Here is a 27,540-nt window from a genome sequence, read left to right on the forward strand (position 1 = left end):
ACCCACAATAAATCATTCAAGTTGAAAAAGAAAGAAGAAGAAGAAAAAAAAAAAATCCTCCGGCGCATTCCAACGTTATGAGAGAGTATACAGCGCACTATACAAAACTGCATACGGAATGTTGACGCTGGGAAAAATAGATGATCAACGACGATGAAAAGCTTTTTTTTTTCCAAAAAGGCTATTTTCTTTTGCCGTTCAACATACATATCCAAGATATCTACGGTTTGTCGGTTTTTTTACTTCTTTTTACAAATCAAAGTTTGAACGTGAAAGCGTGCAAAGGCACAGTTTCATGACTGAGAAAGTTATGCGATGTAAACACGCATAGTTGAGTACGTAAGCAGTTAAAAAATAAATAAATAAATTGTTTATGAATGAAAAATCGGCTGCATTCCAGAATACATTGGATGCATTTCATTGGTCGGACGCAAGTTGAATTCAAATTATTAAATTCCTTTTCGGAAATTCGTTTTAGTTCACAAAAGGAATGGAAAATATTTCATCCGGTCCATCCGGAGGAAATATGAAAGGAAAATAGTCACTTAAAAAAAAAGAATACATATTAATGGAAAAAAAAGAGAGTTGACCGTCGCCACGAATAATTACGTCACGATACTTGATAACCGCTTTTTTGTGGGGGTTTGTCATTTGAATTTCGAAATGCATTCGGCTGTATATGTAATTCAGTCTATTATCATAATACAACGTCGAATCTGGTTCTGGATGCATAAAAGTCCTTTGCCATCGGCTGTTTAATGTATAATAGTATACGCATACATATTTAGTTCAAGCTAGATTAAGGAGGTTGCTTTCGTCGCAATCGACTGACTGACAGCCGACTGAAAAATGCTGGGCACGCCCTTTGTCGGGGTATAACGCCTATTTTCTTCGAAAGAAATATGACTTCGGCTGCCCAGCAGACAGACAGTAAATTTCATTTGCGTAAGGTTGTGGCGTCCAGAAAAATGCCTCCGTTTCATAGTTGCGCTATTATTTATATTAATCCGTAGCTTCCTTTAAACATATTTTTCTTTTTTTTTTTTTCATATAATCGTTCACGACGATCTAAAAATGTACAAGCATGCTGTCTGTATGATGTTTGGATTGGCGTCAAATATATTTTCTTTATCCGCCGAAGACTTATATATATACACTATATAGTTTTATAGTCGGCTGTTCGTATTGCGTGCATGTAACCCAGCGGGACTGATGCTATCGTCACACTGTGATCCTTTGATTTGCATACGTAAACTATCTACGCTTTTGTGTTCTCTTTGTATAGCCTACACATAGAATGCAGTTCATGATGCCGAGGTGTGGTCTATAGATGCAAAGAAACATCACGTGCATCAAGGCAATATATACGTGTCGTATATATATATACAGCATATACCTTTATGGTTGATGCACTCATTGCACGGAATGCATCAGCTGTAATAGGCTCCGTCGAATAATGTATTACATATACTATATACATATACGATTCCGTACATTGGAATTCCTGCCGACTTTTTCCCGAGTGCTTATACAACAAGCGAATAACCATAAAAATGTTATCAAGCTCTATAACCCTATTTGGTTGAATGATGATTTCGCCTTTCTGTCTTTGGGTTGTAAAGTGCGGGCAACAAGAAAAAAACAAAAACAAACTAAATTCTTCTGGCTGGATATGCGAAAATTCAGTTCGCTGATGCGCGGTCTCCTTGAACGGGTTTCATGTCTTCTGCCGGATGATGAACTGATTGCGTGACGTCATATACAAAGATGACCGCATGCAGCTTGCGGCAATTGCTGCGCTTTATTCGTGTCATAATTCCATGCAGCGTCTAAAATACAAGACTATGAAGAACTAGAGAGCTGTTATAAGACGAATGGCTCATGGAGAGATATTTTGCTCCGTTTTGGGTCTAGGATGGCAGTCCCGCATCCGTCGACTCTATACATCGACTTTATCGAGGCCTTATACGAAGCCGCCTGCCATTGATTTCAAAAAAGAAGGGAGACAGGCGAGTGCACTGCTGTTGGCCAGGAAGAACAACGAAATTTAAGAGACGCATGGACAAAAAAACAAACAAAAACGGATGGAGATACTGAGAAAAGGACCCGCATGTTCCCCTCTTACACAATGTGGTTCGGGCATTTTCAACCTAACATATAATGTATGATGCGATTCCTGCATAACGATAAAACCACCAGGAACGCTTTGAGATTGTCCTTTCCCCCCTTATTTTTATTTTCTTCTTCCCCCCTTGTCTTCCAAGTCTTTTTAAAAAAATACTAAAGTCCTCTTCCTCCTCCTGTGGTCCATTTTTATCTCGAATCGGGTATCATTTCCGGACTGCGATGGAAAGAGGAGGGATGTTATTGTTGTGTGCCCGTTCGTCATCCAAGTCAGTAGAGGTGGAATTCTTTGTCGCAGCGTTGCATTGACCATCCATCGCTTTGTTACATGCGTCGATGACAAATGGATCAGACAGGCCAAAAATAACATGGAAGCAGAAGCCGAATTAGACAGCAAAAATTCATTCGACCTTTCTTTGCGGTACATATAAGCCTGGACGTGCTGGCATTGTGGGCCACACATATATCCAGGCAATACCAACTAGCATTACGTATATCATCAAATCGATGCGTGAGACTCTACATGTGAACACCGTCTTTACGGTCGATATTATACAGGTATATGTCGCGGTATCTTATTGATTCGATGTCGGATCTAAATAGAAAGAATAGACAATTGTTTATTTTTACTTATTTAAATCGGCTATTTTCAGGGGTGGGGGGGCATGACTAACATTGCCGATGTTTCTATAGGATAAAAGAAAAGTAGAAAAGCAACACAGCATACACCGTCAAAGAAAGAGAAAGACTTGCTGAGACCGAAGAAAAGAAAAGCAACAAGTTGAAAGCGGGTTGCTATTTATGGTTCTTCTTCTCCCTTTCTATTAGTCTATTATACTATCCATATATTCTAACGTGAAAGAGAAGCAAGAATTTCGCTTCATAAGTATGGCTTTAGGGCTGTTCTCTTTTGACTTAGACGTGCAACACATGATGGTGAATCCCAAATTTTTTTTTTATTTTAATTTCAAAAAGAAAAAAGAAAGCTCATTACGGCGGTACTATCGTTCACCGCGTGCGTGTGGTGGGTCCGTGTGTACGTAACGTCCAACAGCTCAATAGAAGTAAATAAGAATAGCCAGACGAATGTGCTGTTCAAAACCATTTTGTCTGCTTAATATTCTTTTTTTTTTTCTAACGTTTTGACCACCCTGCAGCCAGCCATTTTCTACCACTACCACTACGCTTGTCTTGTCTTTTTTTTTTTTTTTTTTACTTCCTCCCTTTGTATGATGTTAGGCGCCTTCACTAAGAAAAAGGTTCAAGTTTTAGAAGAAATATGTTTTTTTTTTTTTTTTTTCGGCTGGCAGCGGACGTGGAACCCCGGCCGTGAATAGGGGTGGGGTAACAGCGGCTCCATTTCCATTCATCAGCATGCGTAGCCTATAGCATTGTAAGGATATTGTATACATATACAACACACACTCTTGGTATGTGGTCACTGTCCGTCATCTGCAAATCGGATTCGCTCTGACGGCTATGCCCATGAAATGTTTGTCCTATTCAAGCCACATCCTCTTCTTCTTTATTCGGGCCCGTTATTTGCTGCTTGAAGCGCCGTACTATCGGTTAGGTCTGCCTAGCGAAAAGAGAAAAACAACTTGCGGGGAGGCGAGTTGCGTGATTTATGGTTAATCTTACCTGCGACGACGATGAGAAAAAGAAAGGAGAAACATATTTCAACAGACGATGATCACGATATTCTTCTTTATACCTTGAAAGAACTGAAATAGCGTTGAATGGAACGTTCGTAGTAAATGATGGTGATCGGCTAACATAATCGCAGCAGCCCATTTACAGACGCTTGATTGGAACTTGAATGGAAGTCATCATCGACGAGAGTTTCACACACAAGTGGGTCTGAGCCCCTGTGAATGGTGTTAGGCAAGGCGCGTCAGACGGAGAGATCAAATAGGTTGCAGCAGCTTGCGTGCACGTACAGTACTTTCAAGAGAATAATAGAAACAAGAAAGAAAGAAAGAAAAAAAAAAACAAACAAGAAAAGAAATGCATCTTGTTCGAAATTCCCGGGACTGAGACCGCAATATGACAGCCACAAAGACCACCCGCACCGTGGAAATGTCTCAGGGTATCCATCAGTGGCTTGAAATCTTTCTCGTCTCTCGTTTTTAGCTGTATGTATATAGCTCCAGCAGGACGGCTGAAGTAACAACAGTCGTGATTACGAAGACGAAGAAAAGAGACCATACTTGTCTTCCACCTGGCTACGAACGTCATCTCACACACGCACACACACACACACACGAAAAGAAAAGGAAAAATAAGCCAAATAAAAACGACGAGTCACATTGGATTTCGCTCACTTTCTATAGCTCTTTGAACAGCACGATTATACTGCCAGCGAGATTGAAACCGATTTCTTGTTTGGTCGCATCGTAATCATCTGCTTGTTCACGGATGGAGTAGCACTGATGCCTATATATGGCTCGTCTATTCTCATTCGGTTTGGCCAACTTTCTTTGAAAAATTCAAAGACATTTTATTCTGTGCGTCGTTGTTTTAACAAACGATCTGATGTGTATCAGCATAACAAAAACAAGGTATCGCTAATAGATAAATGTATTCCATCTTTAAAGAAAAAACCAAAACAACAATGTTGATTTCGAATTCAGTGAGGAGGGTCTAAGACAATCAAAGCATGACAGCAATAGGACAAGGTCTACACGATTGTACTCTGTGAACACTGAAGGATTGAAACACAGGATCTGTCAATGTTTGATTCACCAAAGTCTCTTTAGAAGATTGTGCATAGCTTCTGGAAGTCATCACGTCGGGTCGGGCGTGATGTAAAAAACATTGAATAGCAGCAAGTCATTACAGTCAATTATATTGGCAATTGGCACGATCAAATTTGCCTGTCGATTTGGTTTCGTCAGGATTTTTACACGCGTCATGCAGCACTATAGTTTCGTTATGTACATAGCGACCTGAATGATTAATCGTCCGTCCCAAAAATAAGATTCCAAATAAAACAAAACACAATTCGTTATGTAATATAGCATCAAGCGTAGCATAATCCATTTGCAGTGTCATAAACGGTGTCCGCGCAAGAATGGGCAAATGATCATCGTATGCAATTCATAGTCGACCGTCTTTCTCTGGTTACACTGGGCAGCACATTTGTCGTCTTTTGTCGTTAAGTATAGTGTGTCAGTCACGATATTTTGTTCGCTAACAGATGGGCTATATATCACAGTTGGAGTCAGGATCAATCGTTATCAAATGGTGGCCAAACGTTTGAAATCGAAAACATTTTCTGCGCTGTCTCTCTCGAACACTTGTGTTTCTACCAACGAATCTGATTTGCTATTGATAGATACTGTACAACTGGCCGGGCTATTCACGTCCTCATGTTTGACAAGGCTATTAACACAAACGCACGCTCACGTATATATATATATATTTATAAGAAACACATCGCGCAACAGGCCATCTATCTTTTCGTTTGTTTGCTGTTTCTTCTTCCGTTTTGTGCGATGATTCATCGTCGTCGTTGAAGTCGATCCACTGGACGATTCCGGCCAGGCTTGCACTAGTCGAACTTCTAATCAAATCAAATCAATAAAAAAAAAAAGAAATTAGTTACTCAACTGTCGCTAAAGATTGTCTAATATATAAGCAAGAATGCAAAACCAGATGGACTGTAATATAGGTCCAATTGAAATCCACTGAACGCTATACATGTTTCTAGAGCGTCCTATACGTTTCGTTTACAACTGAACCCTAGTTCCGCAAATTAAAAAAATGGAAATACTCTTCGGTGAAAGAAGAAAATAAAAAAATAAAATAAAATAAATAATAATAATAATCCGGACGCATAGAGAAAGATGACGCGCAACTCTGATGTGTCGGCCGGGCCACATTCTTGGCAACCGGTTTATCTGTATATAGAGACTATGAATGCGTGTTGAATGTTGAAGACAACTTTCCGTGTAAGTTTATTGGTGTGTGTGTGTGTGACTTCCCCTTTGGGCCTTCGTTCTTCGAAATAGGCTAGTAACCATCAGACGAGGTGATTGCATAGCCAAGACGTTTCAAGACGACGGGAAACGCTTCAGAAGTTTCGGTTTGCTGCATGGCGCTGACTTGCAACGTCTTTCCATCTTGATCTGTTTATCGCTGAGATGCGTCACAGAGTGCGCCCAGACGTTATGGCATGCCCAAAGTAAACGGGCAAAAGCAACAAACGTGGCGATCTCGCCCTTTGATAGCGCACAAGAAGAGAACCATCACAATAGTCGCACGACGCAGTAGCCGTGTGACCGTATTGTTTTGTTGTTGTTTGTTTTCAAGCATTTAGCCTTCATTTGTGTACACACCCAGTAGTCTACACATGAATCGATCCAGTTGGAAGAAAGCGACATCTCGAAGGAACGAATAAAAGGACGGGACTGTTGTGATCCTATCTTTTCAAGAAACAAGTCCCAATTTACGGTAGGTGTGGAATGGAATCGATCTCTGTCTTGTGAGTTGCTATGCATCGGGCATCGTGTCGCAGGAAAGTTGTGGTCGAACAACCCAAAATCCCCTTGTATCTTCATCATCTCCTTATAAAAACATAAGTGGTAACCGCCCGAGATATAAAAAAAAAACAAAAACAAAAAGCAAAAAGAGGGGAAAACAAGAGAACTCCACCTTAGCCTTCTATATAGGGGCATCCAATTATGCAGAACAGCTATAAGGAACTGTGAAGGCACTGAAAGAAAAAGGGGACAGCGAGACAAATAGGGAAACCGACTATCAATCCTGATTGCATCAGCGCCCGACGCACAGATGCCATGCAGCGATTACCCAATAGATCGGGTGAATGGAAAACTATCGAGAGAGAGCGACATGCAAATCGGGGAACGAAAAATACAACCAAAGCGAATAAGCGTTTGCAACACAACTAAATTTAAATCGTGAAATACCTGCGTACGCGGAACGCAACAATAACAACAACAACAACAAAAAAAAAGGGGGGGGGGAAACCCAACAAGTTTTGACAGCGCTTTTACCCCCTCCCCCCCCCATCTGGAGCGTGTCATTATAACGTTAACTGGGTGGTCTTTTCTTACAAAACTCTCGTCACCCTCTTCTTTTGGACAAACGACTGTTGCGTTGGTCGAGAATAGGCCACCTATGGCGTGGTTTTGTACAGATCAAAACCCACAAGTCGGTTGAGCCCCAGCGACAGCATTTAAGATGACAATAGTCAAGAAGAAAAAATAATAATACTGCCGATAAACATCTGCCGTTTTCACTTCCTGTCACTTTGAATCGCTGCTCACCAAGCGTCACCAATTGACTCTTAATCAACAATAGAGCTGAACCGTAATCACCTGTGTCCTCAGGTATACGAGGGTTCTGGCTCAGGTCTGGCCCCTTTTTTTCTGTTTTTTTTTTTCATTTTTTTTAAGTCCCTTCCATTTGCTTTGGCTAATTCACGGATTGAGTTTCTGAACTGGCCAGACCCATTTGCAAACGCATAAATAGCGTGCATCGCCACAATCAAGTCCATAATCGAACAATTAAAAAATAATACAGTTACCCTGACTATATAGCCATCAGTGAAAAGTAAAGAGCAAAACAAAAAGTGGAAGCGGAGCACGGAATATGAACGTCGAGACTTCAGCAAGGTTACCCACGCCCTTAAAGAGAGAGGGGGGACGGGCGAGAAGGGATCATTTCTCGTTTATGCGCCGAATGTAATAAAGCGCATCGCTTATCAGACAAGTTGAATGATCTCTTGTTAGCGGAATCATAAAAAACAAACAAACAAAAAACAAGTGAACGACGACAGTCGTCGAAAATGATGGAAGCCATCATCTTCTCTTTATCATGCGTTCGCTCACGGATAGAATAATAACAAGTGTTCCGACAAAATAGCCCCCCCCCCCACAAAAAAAAAAAGAGAAAAATAAACGTGAAATAAAATCATAACGAAATATAGTATATATAGGCACCCACGGGGCGAGAAAACAAAGTGCCTCAATGAAAAAGAAAGAAAGAAAAAAAAGAAAAACCTGTGCACCAGCATTTAAAAATTGTTTCCCGCCGTCAGGTGCAATCACAGCGGGCAATATCCCAAGCGGCCAGCTGTCGTTTCATTTTTATATCTTCATCGACCATTCGATCGCTCCCAGGCTCGGCATCGTCTGGCTGTGGTTTTTCTTTTCTTTCCATCTACTCAATATCCCCCTTTTATTTCTTGTTTTTCTATTTTTTTTTTTTATTCTTTCATTCTTTTTGCACTTTATTATTTGAACGTAAATTTCCTACTTTGTATCTTCTTATCGTTTCCTTTTTCTCCCCTCGCTCTCTCACTTCTGTATGTTGTTATTTTTATGACGGTTTACACGTTGACGGCTCGATGGTCAGCGAGCCGGCCCCCGTCTCGCTTCCCCCCGACGCTTCAGAAACGACGCCTTCGCTATTGGCGGTGAGACCCCAAAAAAAAAATGCAATAACACTAGCCCGGGCTAATTGCCTATGCTCCGTCCTTTCAACGGCAATATACATATTCAACGCATAATAAAGAAGGCTCGTAACAATCACGGGAATAACGATGAAGAAGAAAGAAAATAAAAAATAAAAAGGGGGGAAAGAAGAAAAGAAAAGAAGCGGACTGTGTTGGAGTTCTTTCTAGCGTCGAAAGATTTATCTGGAGTCCCTAAAAAGAAAGTTAAAAGCATTTCTGAACGTCGAGAATGTCGGGGTTTTGGCTTGGCTGCGAGTCTACCGTTTGACTGGTCTTTGGCGGCGCCATATGATATTGCCCTGTAGCCAAGAAAGATTTCTGAGAAGACACGAAGAGCACCATTCATGGCGTTCTTCGTCTGTTTCGTTTTGTGTGTGTGTGTTTTTTTTAAGGCCGTGCACATCTTTCTCATCAAAAGTTAACGCAATGCAGTTCAGATATAAAGGAATTCTAGTTCCTTCTAGTTGTCTCGCTACCTGTGCCAAAGACGTTGACGACCGAGAGTGGTGACTAAGGCAAAAAATAAAACACAAACCCAAAACAAACGAACTAACCGACTATATGAATGAAAATAAAGCTTCGCTTACCATATCTTTTCTTTTCTTTCCAGCTGAAGGCAGGGGTCACCGATCGATGAGTCACTATCTTTTGTTTTCCATTACGGTGATGTCGGGTGAGACGGAGTTGGCGGTGTTCGACAATAAACAGCGGCCAAAAAGAAGAAGAAACACTCAAATGCAAAATGTAAGAAAAAAAGAAGAAGAAGAAGAAGGAGAAGAAGAAGAAGAATCAACTGTGGTCTCGATGATGTGAAAGCTTAAAGCAAGAGACGGACGGTGAAGGAGAAGACGGCCGACAAGGCGAGCGAGGAAAGTGAGCCGGATGGTGAGGAAGCGGCTCGACTAGGCAGACGGGTCGGCGGCGGATGAGGTATGATTTCGACCTCGTTGGTTTCGATGTCTTCCGTGTCTTGAACCACCGGATGATGGGGATGATGTGGCCGTGTTTTGGGCAAGTGGGGCTGATGGCCGGGGTGGTGGCCGCTGCCGTGGCCGTGCCCTGTCCGGTCGCGGTCGCCGATTCCGCCGCTGTTGCTGCTGGTATCGTTGCGTTCCTCCACCCCTAGCCCGCCCCCCTCCTCCGTTGTCTCTTGGTGATGTGGTACGGTGGCGACCGTCACCGACGTCGTCGACGGACGCATTTTCTGAAAACATAAGCGATCCATGTTGTCCAGGATGGACGGGCAGTCGTAATCCTCAGAGCCATCGCACACGCAAGTGCTCAATTTTGCCGCCTTTTCCTATTGGCCAATCCAAATTAGGTTTCATAAATAGGCTACTAGATATTTTTTTTTTTTTAAAATATACAGTACATATAAATCTGGAATAGATTTGCTAGATCTAACCTGACGCCGCAGAATGGAAATGGAGTTTTTGCAGCGCAGGGTGCACTTCTTTCCGGCGAACATGGAACGACAGAATCGATTGTAGTACTCGAGCGCTGTCGAACACAGCGGGTCTGCGATGCATATCCACTGGGCCACACTGTTCCAACATTCGATGACCAAGAAAATATTTTATACGCTTAATCATTGTTTGATGAAACAGCAAGAAAGATAAACTACAAAAAACAAAAAATGTGATGATTAGATGTTCGGTTGGTTGCCTTACCTGCATGATACGGTGGTGCTGTTGTGCGTAGCGCGCAACACGGCGCTACGGCAGATGTCGATGCGTCGTTTGGCGTCTTTACAAAACGTATCTCCGCATTTGCACTAATCAAAAATAAATAAAAGAACAAGTAAAAATCATAACGTTAGTTGTAGCCATTAGCTTTCATGCCATGAGAACTGAAACTTGAAAGAAAAACTCATTTTCTCTCTTGCTCGCTCTGCGTATATTCGTTGAACTATTATTATTATTTTATTATATTTTTGTTTTCTTTTACGTAACGATTCTTTTTCTTTGGCTTTTCTTTTACGTTTACATGTGCTGTTGTTATTATTATTTTTTCAAATCTTTTTTTCTTCAGCACTCACAAAAATATTACGAGAGATTGGAAAGTGGGCACTAATAGGTGCGCAGTGCGCACGGATAGGAAAACGTGGAGAAACAAAGAGAATTAAAAACAAAAGGCAAAAACAAAACAAAAAACAATCGTGCTGCACGAACCTTCATGAGAGCCTCGCCTTCTTCGGTGCTGGTCAGGGCTATCAACGAGTTGCGGCAGTGGTCGGAGCAGCGTTGCGAAGACCCCGTAATCACGTCCGAACATCCAACCATGTAATTCTATACGGCAGCCGAAGGGGAGAAAAGACAAAAAACAAAAAAAAGAAAAGAAAAATGAAAAATGACGATGATGATGGAAATTGAAATTCAACACTGCCACGCAGGTATCATACAGCATAACATACATGTCCATGTACAATTGTACAGTATACACAATCCATACATAAATACATTCGTATACAGGCGGTTGCGCAGTGAAACACGGGAAAATAAGGAGACGACCCCAAACTGCCTCAAACCAAATGTGAAATAAAAACTATCAAATAAATAAATAAATAAAAATAAAATAAGAAAAATGACGAAGATGTATCGGCTGTAACCGGGTATACAATTGGCATCCAGCACAGACTCGATAACGGTGTTCAAAAAGCGTTCAAAACGCCAAAGTGCAATTACACCTGCTTGTGTAATAGGGGAGTGTGCACGCTCAACAGCGTACGCGATCATCCAAGTCAGCCCCCGCTACATACACAAGACACTGCCGCTCAGCATTCGACTCTTCTTTTTATCTCATTTTACAAGGATCCAATTAGCACTGTTCGACTGCATCACAGCGGGACTCTGCAATCGTTTTTTTGTTGTTTTTGTTGTTGTCTTCTCTCTTTAAACCCATCACTCACATCGTGAGAATCACGAAAACTGTTTGCCTCTCTCTCTCTCTCTCTCTTTCTCGCCATTCCAAAGCACAGAGAGAAGTCAAAAAATGTGGATGAAATGTTGAAATCCCATACCTGGAGAGCCATGCCACATCCGACACGGTAGGCGCATTTGAGACGTGCCACTTCGCACGTTTCGATTCCGCCGGGCGGTTGATCTTGTTGATGTTGCGCTGCCGCTTCGACATCGTCCTCGTCGTCTCCGTCGGAAAAAGAACTGGCCGTCTCGTTTTGGAATTCAAAGGCAGACGGGGTCGTCGTTGTCGATCGATTCCGTCTCTTGCCTTTGGCTCCGTTCCGTCGATTCGAACGAGATTCTTGCGAAGCCGTCACAACGGCTGCCACTATCGTTAGCAAAAGCACCGTCCCGATTATCGTCCGGTAGGGCGCCGTCACCCACCTCATCTGAATAGCGCAAATCAATCAAAGATGAGTAAAATTTTTTGAATTTGCATTGGCTTCTAGATCAAACAATTGCATTCGCATTGGAGATAAAAGTCCCGCACCCGCCTTCTGCTCGTTCAAAAACTGAAACTGTTTTACGTCACTGGAATTAAGGTGACTCATGATTTTGGTTTTTTTTTGGCCCGACGCAACAATTTGTAGGTGCAACGTCAAGTTTTTTTTTTCTTTTTCTTTTTTAAATCTCATCTTGGAAATAATAGGGCTCCTATTTTTGCCTTCTTTCTTTTGGCGCATCTTCCGCCCCTTTTACACGGGGAGAAACACAATCCGCCCTGATCGACGCAAGTGATTCTCTTTACAGCGGCGGTCTCTTTGACTGCACCTTTCATGATTTTTGGACTTCTTCTCTTTCATCTTACATTTTTCTTCTACTAGTCTTTCTTTCTTTCTGTTTTTTTTTTTGTTTTTTTCCTTTCAAATTTGTTTAATATTTTTTTCTTCCATCTTCCTCGGCATTCCCCCCCCCATCCCTTTTTTTTTATATATATATATCTTTCTCTGCGCTATTGCGGTTTTAATGACTTTGGTTCAAGCAGCGGCGTCCAAGCTTACATTATTACCGCTCTCGGCCAGCCGTTGCCCAGTTATCCCGATGGGCCGCTATAATCTTTTGATATCTAACGCCCCTTTTTTCACTTGGCGTGTGTGTACACACATTTTTTCCCCCCTCCCCCTCCCCCCTTCCCACTCTTTTCGCTTTGTCAGAGAACCTGAAGAAGCAGCACTTCTAGTTCAATCAAGTGAAACACGACCGCTCTCCCTCGGCCAGTTTTTTTTCCCCCTTATTCTTCCCGTTCGTTTGATTCGCTTATCGCAGCCGCGCACACAGTTGGATTTCGAAAGGAATTCTATGCACTTGCTGTAGTTTTTTCTTATTTTATTTGTTTCTTTATCATTTTTTATGACTATTATTATTTATTCCTCCCCCCCTTTTCCTGTTTTTTTTTTTTTTCGGGACGATGTAGAGATCGAGAATTGCCGCTCGGTTGGCTCAAGATTTATCGCCTCTATTTCACTCGTTCGGACAACTCAATTTCATATACCTCCGACAGCTGTTGTTTCTTTTCTTTTATTCCATTCCATTCCCCCTTTTTTTATTTTTTTTTAAACACATTTTATTTCTTTCTACTTTTCTCCGTGCAAAGATACAACTGAAATTGGAAGTTTTAATGGGGCAGGCACCGGTCGTCGTCGTCATTCACCATTTATTTTCTTTTCTTCTTCCCCTTCTATTTCTTTCCTTATTCCTCTTTTTATTATTCGTTATGGCCTTTCTTTAAAAATAAAAAAAAGGGGGGGGAGAGAGAGGGAGGAAAAAAAGAGGCGGAAAAACCCTCTCTGTGGAACTCACACACAAAAAAAAAAGGGTCGACAAAATCTTTCCATAGCCAAACAAGGCGGCAGCGAGTGATATTCAAAGTTAAGTTTTTTTTGTTGTTCAGTCTACACTTTACTGCATATAACTAAGTCTAGTATAGGCTAGTGCTACGGGTGTGCAACAACCTTATAGCTTTTATACGCGGTCCAAACAATCCCAAAGAGCCCCAAAAACGCAGGTATGTTTGTTCCATACAGACGAGAGCCCCAGGAAGGCACCTGGGTTCTCTTCTCTCAACTGCCCCGCTGCTGGCATTCCATTTTTTTTTTTTTTTCTTCTTTTTCCTGACAGGTCTACCCTGATCTAACAGTCCCATACACAACTTCGAGATTGTGAAGGTAACAACAACACAAGAATAAAATTTAAAAATACAAAAAACTCAACTTCACGGGGAAAAAAACAAAAAAAAAACAAAATTATAGACATACAGTATAGTATTTTAAAAGTGGAGTTTTGGGCAAGTCCTGGTGAGAACCGAAACACGAAAAGACACAAAAAATAGTTAAACGCAATAAAAAAAAAAAAGGATCCAAAAAAATCGAGGGGGAGAGCGTTGATGCTGCAACGTAAGGTCTGTAAATGGGACACGTTTGAAACTTTGAAAAAATATATTACAAAATTATCCGCCCTTCGTCTTTGTCGTTTCCAATTTTTGTGTGTCGTTCATGAGTTGTTGTTTGTTTTGTTTTTTTTTTTCTTTTAAAAAAGATTTCCTACTTCAGTATTTTATTTTATTTTTTTTTTATCTGGTGCGTTTGTTGTTTATTGTAAACAGTCAGAGACGCCAGAACTTCCGTAGCAGTTCAACTAAGGGCACGATTTCACTCGACTGCATCATTGGTTTGCGTAGACGTGACGAGATAAACACTGTCCCCTTTGGCCTTGTTGTTTTGAATATTTATCGTCTTGTCTCGCGCTCCGTTTGTCCATTACACACAATCGACAATTGGCAATGGGTACACACGAGAAAAATATAAGAAATAATAATAACAATAATAGCACCCGATCACTGCCAATCAATCGATTTCTACCTGAATTTCTAAAAACCATCAGGAGCTTGCGTCGTGCATTTCAAACCGTGAGGCGAGTGAGGCTGTAATGCGGGAATAAGAAAACAGGGCGTTTTGATTGGCCATCAGTCGATCGATCAAGTGGCCCCGCTTCCCTACTTCCTACAAGTTCTGTACCAGTATATGTTATAAGTTTTCACGTATGTCAATTAGAAGAACCATGTTGGCAGTATCGTATAGTTGAGCCGCCCTCTACAGTTAGCCGTCAAAGAGGAAAAGACGGATCGGCGGAGGGCGCGACGCGCGACCCGTCTACCCAATCCACTTCGCTCTCCATCATTTTTTTGGGGTTTTTTTTTTGTTTTGTTTTTGTGTGTTTCAAGACCTCGGTTCGGCGCTGTTGGCAAGCAATGAAAACACCTTGGCGTTTCGGATGTCAGTGACTACAGGAAAAGAGTAGCGGGTCGATGGATTAGCGCCGAGAAAAAGAAACAAAACCAACTTGAAATCGGATCTAGTGGCCCCAAAAAAAAACAATCTCCAAGACAGCCGACACCTCTTGACAAGTCGTTACAGGGTGAACTTGACTATATGTTACACGTTTTCTTCTTAAAGCCCTGTAGCATACAAATACAGCAGATGTCTTCGCGCCATCCGCCGCAGTTTCTTTCGATCCAGTGGCAAACGACTCCGAGTCTTTGCCGTCGGTAACTGTCCGAATGTGGCCAGCAAAAACACAAAGAAGACAGTGTCGACGCAAGCTGTTACAGTTATATAACCCCTCTAACAAGAGTCTCGACACATTTTCGGTTTTTATGGAAACAAACGCGCATGAGGTTCAAAAAGCGAAGAAAAACAAAAACAAAAAAAAAAAAAAAAAAAGAAAAGGTCACACTTACGATGAGAGCGCTGGTCTCGTTGAGAACTTGAAGACACTTGGCGCTGGCGAAGAAAAACAACAACAGCTCCGCTCCAACAACAACGAAAATGAAGAGAAGCAAGGCAACGGTTGTTTAGTTTTAGTTTTTTTTTTACTCTCTCCGTTGAGATCTCTCTCACTGTCTTTGAGAAGCTTGTTTATGTACGCAAAGCTTTTTTTTTTCTTTTCTTTTTCTTTTTTTTTTTTTTTACACTGGTTGTTTCAAGTCAACAGGCTGCAGATGGTCGCAGCTGCCGTTGCTGCCATCTTCAACACGGGATGGCCCCAGCTCTTGAATTTGGCGGCGGATTTCGCTGCTCGTCTGACATCCAGCGCGCAACAAGATCGACTACAATCTAAAGAGGCAATAACACGGGGGGAAAGGCACGATACTGGCCAGAAACAAATAATGTTCGACAAATGTTTCCCGACGATCTTCTTTCGTTCAAACAAAACACGGAAGAAACGGACCGATAACTTCCACTCGCAGTTTCAAACAAGCCAAACTCTATGGTAAAGCTGGTAGCGATCAGTTTGTATCAGTCAACGGACAAATAGACAAAAGTTCAAGAAACAAATGTTTGTGTGTGTGCGTGTGTGTGTGTGTTCAATCGGTCAATATTTGGTGATGTCTAAACGGGAGTCAACGTAGAGCGGCCGCCGTTCACTGGTTCACGGTGAAGCCGAGTAGCGAGCCACTCAGTATCTTGGCAAAGACTGAGCTCCACCACAGACAAGTGGGTCCCTTATTGGTAGAAGAAGGGCTGCAGGAGGAACCCAAGAGACAGCAGTTTTTCTACCAGCAGTTGGCCAGCAGAGAGTGCTGTATATAGTGCACACTCCGTACAGCGTACACAGCAGTGCCAGCGGAGAGAGAGAGAGAAAGAGAGAAAACCTATTCTTCTTCTTTCTTTTTCTTCTTCCCTTTTTCTTCTTTCTTCTTCGTTTCGAGCCCTCAAGCTTTTTTGTTGTTTTTCTTTTTGTTTTTTTTGAACCAGCTCTTTTGATTCGAGACGGTCGTGTACAAGAAAGCGCTAGCCGCCGACTCGGTGTTTCGCTCCGGCGAACGATCATACTTTCCATCAAGAACGAAGTCGTTGAGTAGAGCTCGCAAAACATCCGCTTTCGCATCGCATTTTCTTCGCTAATAACAACAGAACGCATCATCATTACGTGACACGACGGCAATACCTGTTTTCATCGTTGAAATGCCGAGTAATCAAGCGCACAAAGGCAAGCGGGCTGCCGCGCTGCAACAATTGATTGTGGGTTATTTTTGTCACACGTCCTGTATATGTTTGGGCTTGTTGACTTCACGTCGAAAGGGGTTGACTGACAGCTGACTAGTCATCACAGAAATGAAGCGGGGATTGACTTGATTTTTTTCCCTCTTTATGATAATATTACGGCCGCAATTGCGCAAAGTGGCATGGGAACCTGACGGCAAACGAAGCCCATCGCCTTTTTTTTTTTTTTTTTTTTTTAATTTTGGAGTTTTCCTCATCTTTGCCCAAATCAAGAATTTGTCTGACAGAGCCTATATATCTAGCTGGCCCCCCCTCTAGCGCAGTAGCCAGCAGCAGCAGTGGCCATCATTTCGTGCTGAGAACTCATTCCGTGCTGCCGTTCAAGTTAGAGACCCAAGGATGAACAACGTTACAACAGACACAACGAGAAAAAGGAACAACCGCATCTTGTTTATTATTATGATTTCCATTTTTCTCATTTTTTTTCCCTACCCAAATGAAAAAAAAAACCAAAAAAAAAAAACAAGTTTTACTGGAAGGGCAGAAGGTTGCATTTCTGGTCGTATCCCACCTTTTTTTTTTTTTTTTTTTTAAAAAAAGGGGAAAAAATAACGATCATAAAAAAAAATAATAATAATCAAAATAAATAAAGCGCTTGCTGGTTACTCTTTACAAAAAAGGTCTCTCTTTATTTATTTGGCCGTTGTTGTCTACTTGGTTTTTTGTAATTTAACGAACAACGGAAAGGGTGATGAATCAAGTACGCAGATACGATCTTGACTTGGACTCTACCTGCGTTATTTTCCTTCCCTTCATTTTCCAAGCGTTTAATCTGTGTTGAAAAAAAAAAAAAGAAAAAGAAAAAAGATGGGGACCGAAGACAAGGTCGTGCGATTGCGAGATAGTTAATGCACTGAACAAACCCCACCGTCAGTTTGAAGACTTCATTAAAGCCCTTTCCGATGGTTTGCCGCGCCGCTTTGTGGACAAGGCGCCGGGAAATCTCGCGCAGCACAAAAGGCGCCAGCTTTAAATCCTTCGTCTCTTGTAAGAACAAAAGCAAATTCGTCGTTTTAAAACATCAACGGATTTCACGGCATTGGATTTGATTTGATTTAATTTTTTGTTGTTGTTTTTGTTTTGTTTGTCAAAGGAATCAGGATTCCAGCCTCCCGATCGACAGATTTAGTCGTGATGAATGAAGAAGCCCACATCACGCTGTAGGCGAACGACTACCAGACAATCCCACGTTGTCTCCGCTTGAATGGCTGCCGATGATAAAGATGCAAGGCGACGCGCATCTATATAAACAAAAATACGGTGGATATAGAAGTGACTACGCGAGCTGAAGAAAAGAGAATAGCCTAGCCTCGCACTGGCCTCTATGGGAGGATATTTCAGCAGCACGGCGTAGAAGAAAGGAAGCGGAAAAAATGAAAACGTCCCCTTCTTTTTTCTTTTTTCTTTTCTTTTTCCCTTGTCCTCCGAGATAACAGTTGGCAGAGCCCACTACAGTGGACGGCCGCTGATAAAGACATCTGAAGATTTAAGAGCCACCAAGCATAAACCGCCCCTCCTTTAACGACAAGATCCACTTACAACCCTCTACCATAAGTTTGAACTGAAATATAATCAAGAATTAAAAAAAAAAAAAAAAAAAACCCTAAAAACAGCAAAACAATGGAGGGAAAGGAAAGAAAAAAAAAAAAAAAGAGGCCATGACACACGGTCTGTTATCGTCAAGTTCTGCTTGGCTAGCGGGCTCTTCTTAGTATTCAACTCTTTCCATTCTTTTTTTTTTTTTTAATTATTATTTAAATTTACCCTTACCCGCTTTTTATTTCTCTAGGGTTGGTTGGTTCCAAGAGCGTGTATGGTTGAAACAGGAGATGGGAATAGTCTGTGCGCTCTAAAGACGCAAACAGAAAAAGAAAAAAAAACCTTTATATAATAAAAAAATAAAAATATAAAATATAAAACTACACGTACATAAAAACTCAGCATTGTTGTAAAAAAAAAAACAAAAAAAAAACGTAAAATTAAATAAGCAGAGTTTTATAGCTGTCCCTTGTCGCGGACGCTATCGCATCCGCAACGACGGAGCAGTTAATATCATACATCCCATTTGGCTGCACATAGTTGCAGTTTTCTACGTGCTACGTAAATGGAAATGAAGTGGTTTTATGCCCAGGCAAATATGGTGACAAGCCTAATAAAAAAAAAAAACAAAAAAATACCAAGCGGGGCTGGCAATTTAATGTTGACCGCTGCAGAGCCGCACGGCAAATGTGTTTTTCATTCGTCCCTGTACACCAATCTGTCACATAGCTATCTAATCTCAACCGAAACGGTTTTATAATAGTCTCCAGACAATTGATCGGTCTGTGCATGAGCGACCATAAATGAGCCATTCGGCTCGTATTAAAATGCAAATGCCTTATTAAGTACTTTCCTTGATGGTATATAGCGCGCAAAGAAGCAATGGGTCGTTTCTTTCTTCCAAAGACCATACTCGAGTATGGTCAGTTGGCAGCCCTTTTCGTTTGGTTCGAAAATAGATTTATTTCATTTTATTTTATTTTATTTTTACAGCGTTAGACTGGAGTGCATGCAAGCACAACGAGAACCGACGACAAATGAAAATAAATTGAGGGAAGAATAGAATATCTCTCTACCTGCTCCGTTGCGGCTGCTATAAGTCCTCGTTTTAAACAATTTTTCATATTGAAACGACGGATCAGCTGAACCGACGGCCGATTCGTGGACTTGTTTGAGCGGAGAGAAAAGAAAAAAAAAACGACAGAATCTAAAATTAACAAGGTCCAGCATTTTATAGAAAGTTGTTTTTTTCTCCTCCTTATTTTCCTGGAACACATACCTGGAACTCATGGTTTAAATCGGCTTTTCTTTCCTGCTCAGCTGGATAGCTTGTGTATCTCTATATGTTGTGTATAGTGTTTCGTATAGGTCGATAGAAAGAGCACATCGCTCCTAAACCCACATTGAAAAGAAAAGAAATGCATTTCTCTTTTTCTTGCATTTTCTGCTCGGAATCGGCCAGCTAATTGAGTGTTCAAACGATGTACTTACTGTCCACCTCTTTAGTCTGCAAACTTCCATATGCCTGAATATGCCCGCTCTCGATCTTCCCCGCTGTTTGATGGAACTTGTGACTGTCAGTTTTCTTTTCCAGGTACTATTGGGGGGTAAAGACTCGAGTACTTTGCAAATGAGGACACACTGAACCCTGTCCCTTTCTTATTCTTATTTCTGTTCCTCATCGCTGAATCCCCTTGAAGGTCTTTTACCTCTCACCGTTTCGATCTAAATCGGATGAGACAGACAAGCAAAACAAGCCAAGGTGTCTACCACATTGGTGTGACACCTACGTGTGAATTCCCGTTGAAATGACCCCCTCGAAACCACGTGCCTTTCCCTTCAATCCAACAAGCCCATTGACAGCGGGAGACAAGTCGTTTACTGTGGTTTTACTTGCAGAAAGCAAGAACCATCTGTCATTTCACGTCTAGCCTATCGAACAAGTGAACGAAAGATTGAGCAGCGCAAGCTAATCGAACAAGAAATGTTGTCTGACAAAGGAACAAAAAAGAAATGTGTAAAATAAAAGGATAGGAAAAACCAAAGAATCATATGCTAATTCCTGTTCATCGTCGTGAATAAGCCCTAGGGCGAAGACACTTAATTCACGTTGTTTTTAATTCGTATATTCTACCCTACAACCAACGCTGTCTTTTCCAATCGTCAATTTTATGAATTTTTTAAAATCCTAAAGTGTCCGCCCTTAAGACGTGAAATGTCTGCAAGGATAGATACGAGAAGCAATGTAGAAGAGGAAGCCGCGACCGGTTTGAAACGGTGAGAATGCCATCTAGTTTGTAGTCAGTTGCGTGCAAGGTTCCCTTCATTTCATCAAAAAGAAACACGAACACGTTGTACAATTTCAAACGAAGGAAGCTGTCAGAATGTCTCGCAGCATTACGTATTCAACTCGCGCCTTCCCGTTTATTCCGTATACAGCCACGAACTCGGGGAGTTGAAAACGTAGACAATGTGAGACTGGCAAGCGAGGCAAATGGTTGAGAACGAGTGAGTGAAGAGAACGCTGCCGGCTTACGTGAATGCAACTTTTTCTTTTAGTTCTTCACTTTAACATTGTGTGTAGAATACGATTTGAATAATTTAGCCCGACACTACAAGCGGTTCAGCCTGCCTTTATGCGTGTCCAGGATGATCGAATATGTGGGATCAGGGGTGCTATGATAATTCCGTAGAAAATGGAATATAACGAAACGACACAGCCTGTTATTTACTGAGTCGAATTTACTGTAGGGTACACCTTCTCAAGTTCTCCGCGATGCGTTTGACTTTTGGGATTGAATATAAAATATTCAGTTTTCAATGCACTTTGCGTGAGTATGCAAGTCGGTGAACGGTCGTCGACGGCTATCGTGTAAAGGTGAATACGTTGATGTAATGTTTTGGAATTGCAACATTTGACACATTTTTTTGACGAATCGAATATTCGAAGAAAAATGGTTTTTCCCGTTGCCGACAGAGGTACTACCAGCAGGGGTAACAGCAAAGCACTTTAGCTACGTGATTTTTTTCCCAGCCCAAGTGGACAGAAGCGGGTTAAAAAACAATGGCGAAACTTATGCCTCTTTCGGCAACGGGAAAAACCATTTTTAACGACGAAAAAACTTTCCCGTCATTAACTAAATAAATTCCCATTTACACACTAGAATGACTATATTAAAATTACTTGTAAGGGGTAATCTTAAATGGGTGCTTGATCGAAAAGTTTAGAAACCATGTTTTAAAAAAAATTGCTAGCATTAGAAAATATTTTTAAAATAACGCGGTAATGCCTTAAGCCACTATGTTGCCGAACGCGGTGAGCTGATGTTTGTTGACTAGCATGCTAGTCAACAACCTGAATTGATAAAATTTTATGAAATACCCTACTCCTTTCTTAATAATAAGTAACATTTTAATTAGTATGCGCTGATTTTTTCCATCCCAATTATTCATCCGAGCAAGAGACCCGTCGTCGTAAAAGCCCATGTTAAAAAGCTCTGAAAACGATGGGTGTTCGGACACTTTTTTCGGGTACTGTATGATAGATAAATAAAATAAGACCTTACAGTAAAATATGTAATTACTTTTGCTTTAGCTTCAAACGAATGAATCCTATGGGAGAAAATTATGAATACGACTGTAAATACATTCCCTTAGCACAGCTCAAATGGGATTACCTAGTAAATTCGAAACATGACTAGAATTAAACGAATCAATTAAATTAACAGAAATGAAAATTTGAGCAAGCAATATGATGAGCAAATTTTGCTTAATTTAATTTTAATTGGTACATCTATAATAGAGGCAAATCACTTCGTGGCTTCACGTGTCAATTGTTTTGGGTGTCCGCCATTTTTGCTGGTTGTTTACATTTCTATAAACATTTGTGGATATACAAACGGCTCTTAAAAAAATAAAGGTCGCTTTAAGCATTTTTTTTCAAATTTTTTTTGGCTGAAGCAGACTTGCCGTGCCAACTAGCCAAACTCAAAATTTTGAGTAGTGCTCAACTCAACTCTCCACTCCTTTCATACTAACACCTAGCGGTCGTTTTAGAACATTTGTGCTAAAACGACAGTTACAAATTTCTTTCCCTAAAAGATGGGGTTAGTAGGGTGGATCTGAAGCGGCTGTTGCGCTTTGGTACTATACCGCTAGGGTGGCATCCGCGATGCACGAGGTTGAACAATAAAATCAAAGTTTTCCCTATGGCCCTAACCCCTCATGTAAAAAAAAACTCCAGATGGGATAGGCATGATTGCGAGAATGCGAAACTTAGAATCCGCTACAGGTCTATTTTCATTTTATGGATAATACAGAATTTAATCTCGGGCGTCGGGACGAACCCTACCGTCTTTCATGGATACACAGAAAGGTGGTAGGTAGCGCTCGGCCCCACGCCAATCGGAGAGCTTTTTAGTCGATCCGGTGCGGGGATAATCTTAATCGGGGAAGTGATTTCGGTGCTCGGTGCGGTGATATCGGTAATCGGTGCCTTCCCCGATTATCAATGAGTAGTGATCTAAATTGGCAGTTGCCCTGCGGCCAACAAGAACAAAATGTGACTATAGTAACGTGATTCTCGTTGGCCTATCAGGACGAAGGTCACTGGTAAGACTAACCCCCTATGGCTGAAGCGATGATATCCGTGCAGCACCGATCCGCACCGAAAAAAGAAATCCCTGCACCGAAATTCCCCGATTCATTTTAATCGGGGAAGCTTAGCGGTGTCCCCGATTAGAATGTGATCGGGGCCGAGCCCTATGTAGAAGTATAGGGAGAAATTGGCGAAATACCTCGATACACGTGTTGCCTAGTTAGTAGGTGCATAGCCCACTGGATGTAATAGTTAAAGCCTGGAGCTTCCCTATCTTGCCCGTTCAATCGTTTTGACGCACTCCCTACCTCCTTTTTTCCAACTTGGAATGGACTTTAGCGCGTTCTACTGGTGACGAAGAACAACATTTTTCAAAATATAAACATGCCGTTTTTACAAATACTTCGCTAAATATATAACAATTGTGTTTTACGTTTATTTTCAAATTTTTTCTTTGTTGTATGAATACAAATGCAATGTAATTATTTTTTGAAATTTTCGTTTATTTAATGTAAATATTGTATAAAATGGTGCTAACACTGAAAAAAAGGCAAGAATCAGATAGGGTCTGAACCTAATACCAATTCTCATTTAATGCACTTGTTAGACGCGTTAACCACTCAGCTATGCTATACCTGAAATATATGATATAACTAATAAGATAACTCTACTACTAATAAGAATCATAATTAGTCTTTTTGGATTGACAATTTTTAATTCTTGATAATACAGGGCCTTTTCGTAATTTGACGTTTAGCAATTAATACAAATAATAATAATAAATAATTAACACAAGATAAAATTGATGCTTAATAATTTTTGTTTACTTATATCCTTGTTATTCAATTAAACAGGAGAAGACTTGCAATGAAAAATATTCCAAACCCGTAACTTTTGTCTTCAATTTCAACACTTTCAAAAAAAAAAAAAAGAACTCTAACATCAAAACGCTAAAACGACAACTAACTGTTTTGTTTGTTTTTTGTTTTGTTAACGATTGTTCAATGAAGTTCCAAGAATCTTTGGTGGTGGTGCTAGTGTCCATTCGAGAATAAGCTCCTCCCATCGCCGGAGGGGTGAGTCACTTTTACAGTTCTAGACTTCAGGCTTGAACTATTACATCCAGTGGGCTATGGTATTACATATGTAACAGAGAGTTAAGCTGAGGAATTGAGCAAGGGTAAATTTGAATTGCCTCTCAGTCTGGCATTGCTTCATTATGTTATAATATGTCATTTATAAACTGTATGTAATTGTTATTTCGACCGCTAGAATGCGCGGGCATGCACTCAGCGCCGTTATTATTCCGATTAAGCCACGCCCCCCATTGTATCCCTATAAATTGCGCCCTCACTCATTTTTCGCGCCAGTTGCCCCTGAAGAGTCGTAAGAGTAAGAGCTACGGTCGGTAGGCTCTCGGGTTTTTTGCGACCAAGTGTCAAATAAACGAATTTGTATTGCCGCACACAAATACGCAATCGAAAATAAATAAGAAAATTACTTTTCGAATATCGCCAGTGCTGCGAGCATAACGAGGTAGATGCCAACTAAGAAGCCAGTAGGGTCTATATCCACATTCATTGTTGAAATAAGTAAGGCCCACAACTATAGTATTATAAGTAGGGGAGACCGGGGCTGCTTTGACTTTGGGGTTGAATGGATTTTGCATGTTTTGCAAAAACCAGTTGTTAAAAAAAATTTTTTATTTGTACAGCCTTGTTTCAAATTCCAAATAACTTGAGGGGATGAATTTTCGTAAGTTAAAACGCTTTTATTGTTAAGTTAGAACTAAATTTAAAAACAGGTATCTAAAATTGTAAAATTTTTTTTTATTATTTTTAAGATAGTTTTTCTGTGTACTTAAGAGAAAAAATTAAAAATAGTAACACTTGTAGAAAATGTTATTCTACATTTTTCTATACTAATTGTAATTATACTGAGTGTCCTATTCTTATAGAAATTTGTAATTTTTTGTCAAAGAAATTTTGGGGTTAATTGGACCAGACACTTGTGGGGTTGATTGGCAGCGTTTTCTGTGTTGAATGGGAGGAGTTGTGGGCGGAGCTAAGTTGACGTTTTGTTTGTGGAAAGCAGAGCAGACATTCAGTGTGGCAAAATTTTCCAAATATTTATCATTCATAAATAATAATACTGTGTTACTATTTGTCTTAAATTTATGTATAATAATCTTTTCATTTCTTGGTGAATGTCTACTTAAAAAGAAAAGGCATGAAAGAAGGATTTCAGGTGAACATAGTGTATTACTTGGTTGACTAATCTTGATTAGTTCTCTCGAGATCATACTTAGATGAAAAAACAACTGTAGCTGAATAAATACAATAAGACGGTTATGAAAACAAGTTCCTTTTGGCTGCACGTTCGTATCTGGTTCTGTTTACTACAGAAAGGGCAGAAGAATTTTTAATCGACAAGTCATCATCACATTTATCTCCCTTCTCACAATTTTTCTTTCGTGTAACTTTAACACAATCATTTTCTTTGTTTTCATCATCTATGCATATATCTTGGTTGCCCTTACTTTTCACTTTCCTTGGTTTATTTGTCGAAGGTATTGCAAGTCCCTTTTTCTTAGCTTGAATGCGATTATGGTGATCTTCTATAATTTGTTTCTCTGGAGTTGATGTTAGAATTCTAGTTGAACCTACATTACACGCTTTCTTTTTCCTCATCCCAGTTTGTTTTACCATTGGAAATGGTTGAATTTGTTCTGGAGTTATATGGTCTAGGCTTGAGTTATCACTTGTCACTGATGAATTGTCTGTAGCAACAGAGTCGGGTAGTTCAGCAGAAGGAACTAATGTAAAAATTGTTGACAAGAAAGACACTATTTGAAATAGTTTGTAAATGAATATTACCTGCCAAGTCTGTTACCAATGAAGGTGCAAATCTTGATTGATCAATTGCATATCGGTTGAATGGATAAATTCCAGTAGATTTGAAACCGGCTATAATGTTTGATGGAGACATTTTTTGCTGGAAAGCGGGACGAGTCAATTCTGCAACTTCCTTGATGCTGATTCGTTGGCCAGGATGACGTTTTAACCAAGAGTGGTGAAAGGCAGAAAGTGACTTTTTGAACGGCCCAAAGACGGTGACATCTAAGATCGCGAATAAAGTCAAACAGCGAGCAATATCAATACTCCTGACCCTAAAAATCAAGGGGAAAAAACCCATTTTATTAAGAAGACGCAATCGAAAAAAATACGAAAATTACTTTTCGAATATCGCCAGTGCTGCGAGCATAACGAGGTAGATGCCAACTAAGAAGCCAGTAGGGTCTATATCCACATTCATTGTTGAAATAAGTAAGGCCCACAACTTTCAGGATTGATTATCCCGCAAGGCCAGATTACTGCTGGCGCAGAAGGTCAGTCGGGTCTTACGGGGGTGAGCCTGCCAGACTGTGTGCCTTTCTTTCGGGTAAACTTTTGTTTGGTGCCGTAGCACTTTATTCAACGACTACTGCGTTCGCCGTTATCGGGCTTGCGCTAGTAAGTCAAACGACGGCTGTTCGCCTTTGTCGGGCTAGAGCACGGTCAATCCTGTTATGCCTTATCGGGCTAAACAGGGTAAACGGCCGCAGAGTATTACTCTTAAGCGGTGGAAAGGAGTCTCCGGATGGCGACTCGGTCGCGGGCTGGCACGTCGAAGGAGGCTGCTGGCAAGCTGGAGGAGGCGGCGGCAGGCGGACTTCTGACCTTTTCTGAAATAGAACGGGTTACAGGAAATGACTTGACTTGACACGGGCAGTTCGGTGAGAAAAGTGAGTGTATTAACATGGCACGACGGCCCCTTATATACACAGAAAACTACACCGTTGTCTAATTTGTCCGGTCGTCCGATCCTGGAATAGAGGGCAACGCTGCTGATGATTGCCGGTTATCGATCAGTAAACTTCTCGATAACCCTGCGGGAACTTAACCTATATTCTGGCGGAATGAACTCTGCAGGCTCCGCCTCAATGAGTTCAATCCTCACGTCGTTCCTTTCACCCTCAACAGGTGTCTCCATATATATGGAAAAGCACTCAGCTAGTTCCAATGTCACAGTCACGAGCTCCAGCCTCCATACTACGGCTCTTGCGAGCCGTAGGTCGTCTTAAGTCACTTGCTTCCGCTAATGGGCTTCCTTACCCTCGGTAGCTCGGCACTCCACCGAGGGTGACTCGTCTGAGTCTAGCCTTCTTCGGCCAAAGGGTTGGCACCCGGACGATGGCTGTGAGCTTCGTCCGTCGGAATTTCCGACAACAACTATAGTATTATAAGTAATGCAAGAAATTAGAAACCACAAACAGTAAAAACATTTTATGTGTTTAAATTTATACCTGGAGAAAGAAGACAAGCACGCCCAATGTAAAATTGATCATCCTAGTGAATCTTTCTATTCCCGAACCACAGTCGTCTAAGACTTCTTCCGGATCTGGGACAAGCTGTGAATTTTTTGGTTCGTCACTGCCCATCTCAGTCATGGGAATGTTAGTTTCCTCAGTCATGGGGATTGATAGAACTGTTAGCCAGACAGTCTTTGGATAATCCCAGTCAAAGCCACTACATTTAAGGCCCCTTTTATCTATGGTTAATGCGCCTTTCTGGTTCGACTCGGTTGGATTTCGAGCGACGGGGAATGATTTTTCAGTAACGTTCGGGACACTTTCTGCACCGTTGCCGCGAAAAAGAGAATTCAAGTAATCGAAGATTTTAGTAAACATTTCCTTTTTTTTAAAATGCCGAATGATTTGATTCAAATGCATTCGGC

At 41.0% G+C, this 27,540-nt stretch overlaps 2 protein-coding genes across 2 annotated transcripts; both read right to left on the bottom strand.

Moving 5' to 3' along the window:
* Positions 1–4,688: 4,688 nt before the first annotated feature.
* Positions 4,689–16,049, bottom strand: LOC116919603 (growth arrest-specific protein 1). Its single transcript, XM_032925617.2, has 7 exons — positions 15,302–16,049; positions 11,625–11,954; positions 10,777–10,893; positions 10,276–10,379; positions 10,011–10,149; positions 9,193–9,905; positions 4,689–5,689 (listed from the first exon to the last, which is right to left on the bottom strand). Exons 2-6 carry the CDS (start codon positions 11,952–11,954, stop codon positions 9,423–9,425), a joined length of 1,173 nt encoding a protein of 390 aa, XP_032781508.1. The 5' UTR covers positions 15,302–16,049; the 3' UTR covers positions 4,689–5,689; positions 9,193–9,422.
* Positions 16,050–25,112: 9,063 nt separating this feature from the next.
* Positions 25,113–27,384, bottom strand: LOC123470421. Its single transcript, XM_045170686.1, has 4 exons — positions 27,110–27,384; positions 26,000–26,103; positions 25,641–25,933; positions 25,113–25,579 (listed from the first exon to the last, which is right to left on the bottom strand). The coding sequence occupies exons 1-4, from the start codon at positions 27,275–27,277 to the stop codon at positions 25,113–25,115; spliced, it is 1,032 nt and encodes a 343-aa protein (XP_045026621.1). The 5' UTR covers positions 27,278–27,384.
* Between the last annotated feature and the right edge of the window lie 156 nt (positions 27,385–27,540).

This window comes from Daphnia magna, linkage group LG3 (assembly GCF_020631705.1).
Source record: "Daphnia magna isolate NIES linkage group LG3, ASM2063170v1.1, whole genome shotgun sequence".
NCBI classification, from domain to species: domain Eukaryota; kingdom Metazoa; phylum Arthropoda; class Branchiopoda; order Diplostraca; family Daphniidae; genus Daphnia; species Daphnia magna.

What these genes read in the sequence shown, in the direction of transcription:
- LOC116919603 (XM_032925617.2), bottom strand. Translation starts at nt 11,954, where the DNA reads ATGAGGTGGGTGACGGCGCCCTACCGGACGATAATCGGGACGGTGCTT. An exon ending in GATGTGGCATGGCTCTCCAG is followed by an intron (nt 10,894 to 11,624) that starts GTATGGGATTTC and finishes GCTGCCGTATAG; the next exon opens with AATTACATGGTTGGATGTTC. An exon ending in AAGGCGAGGCTCTCATGAAG is followed by an intron (nt 10,380 to 10,776) that starts GTTCGTGCAGCA and finishes ATTTTTGATTAG; the next exon opens with TGCAAATGCGGAGATACGTT.
- LOC123470421 (XM_045170686.1), bottom strand. Translation starts at nt 27,277, where the DNA reads ATGACTGAGGAAACTAACATTCCCATGACTGAGATGGGCAGTGACGAA. An exon ending in TGCTTGTCTTCTTTCTCCAG is followed by an intron (nt 26,104 to 27,109) that starts GTATAAATTTAA and finishes CAATCCTGAAAG; the next exon opens with TTGTGGGCCTTACTTATTTC. An exon ending in ATTGGTAACAGACTTGGCAG is followed by an intron (nt 25,580 to 25,640) that starts GTAATATTCATT and finishes TTTTTACATTAG; the next exon opens with TTCCTTCTGCTGAACTACCC.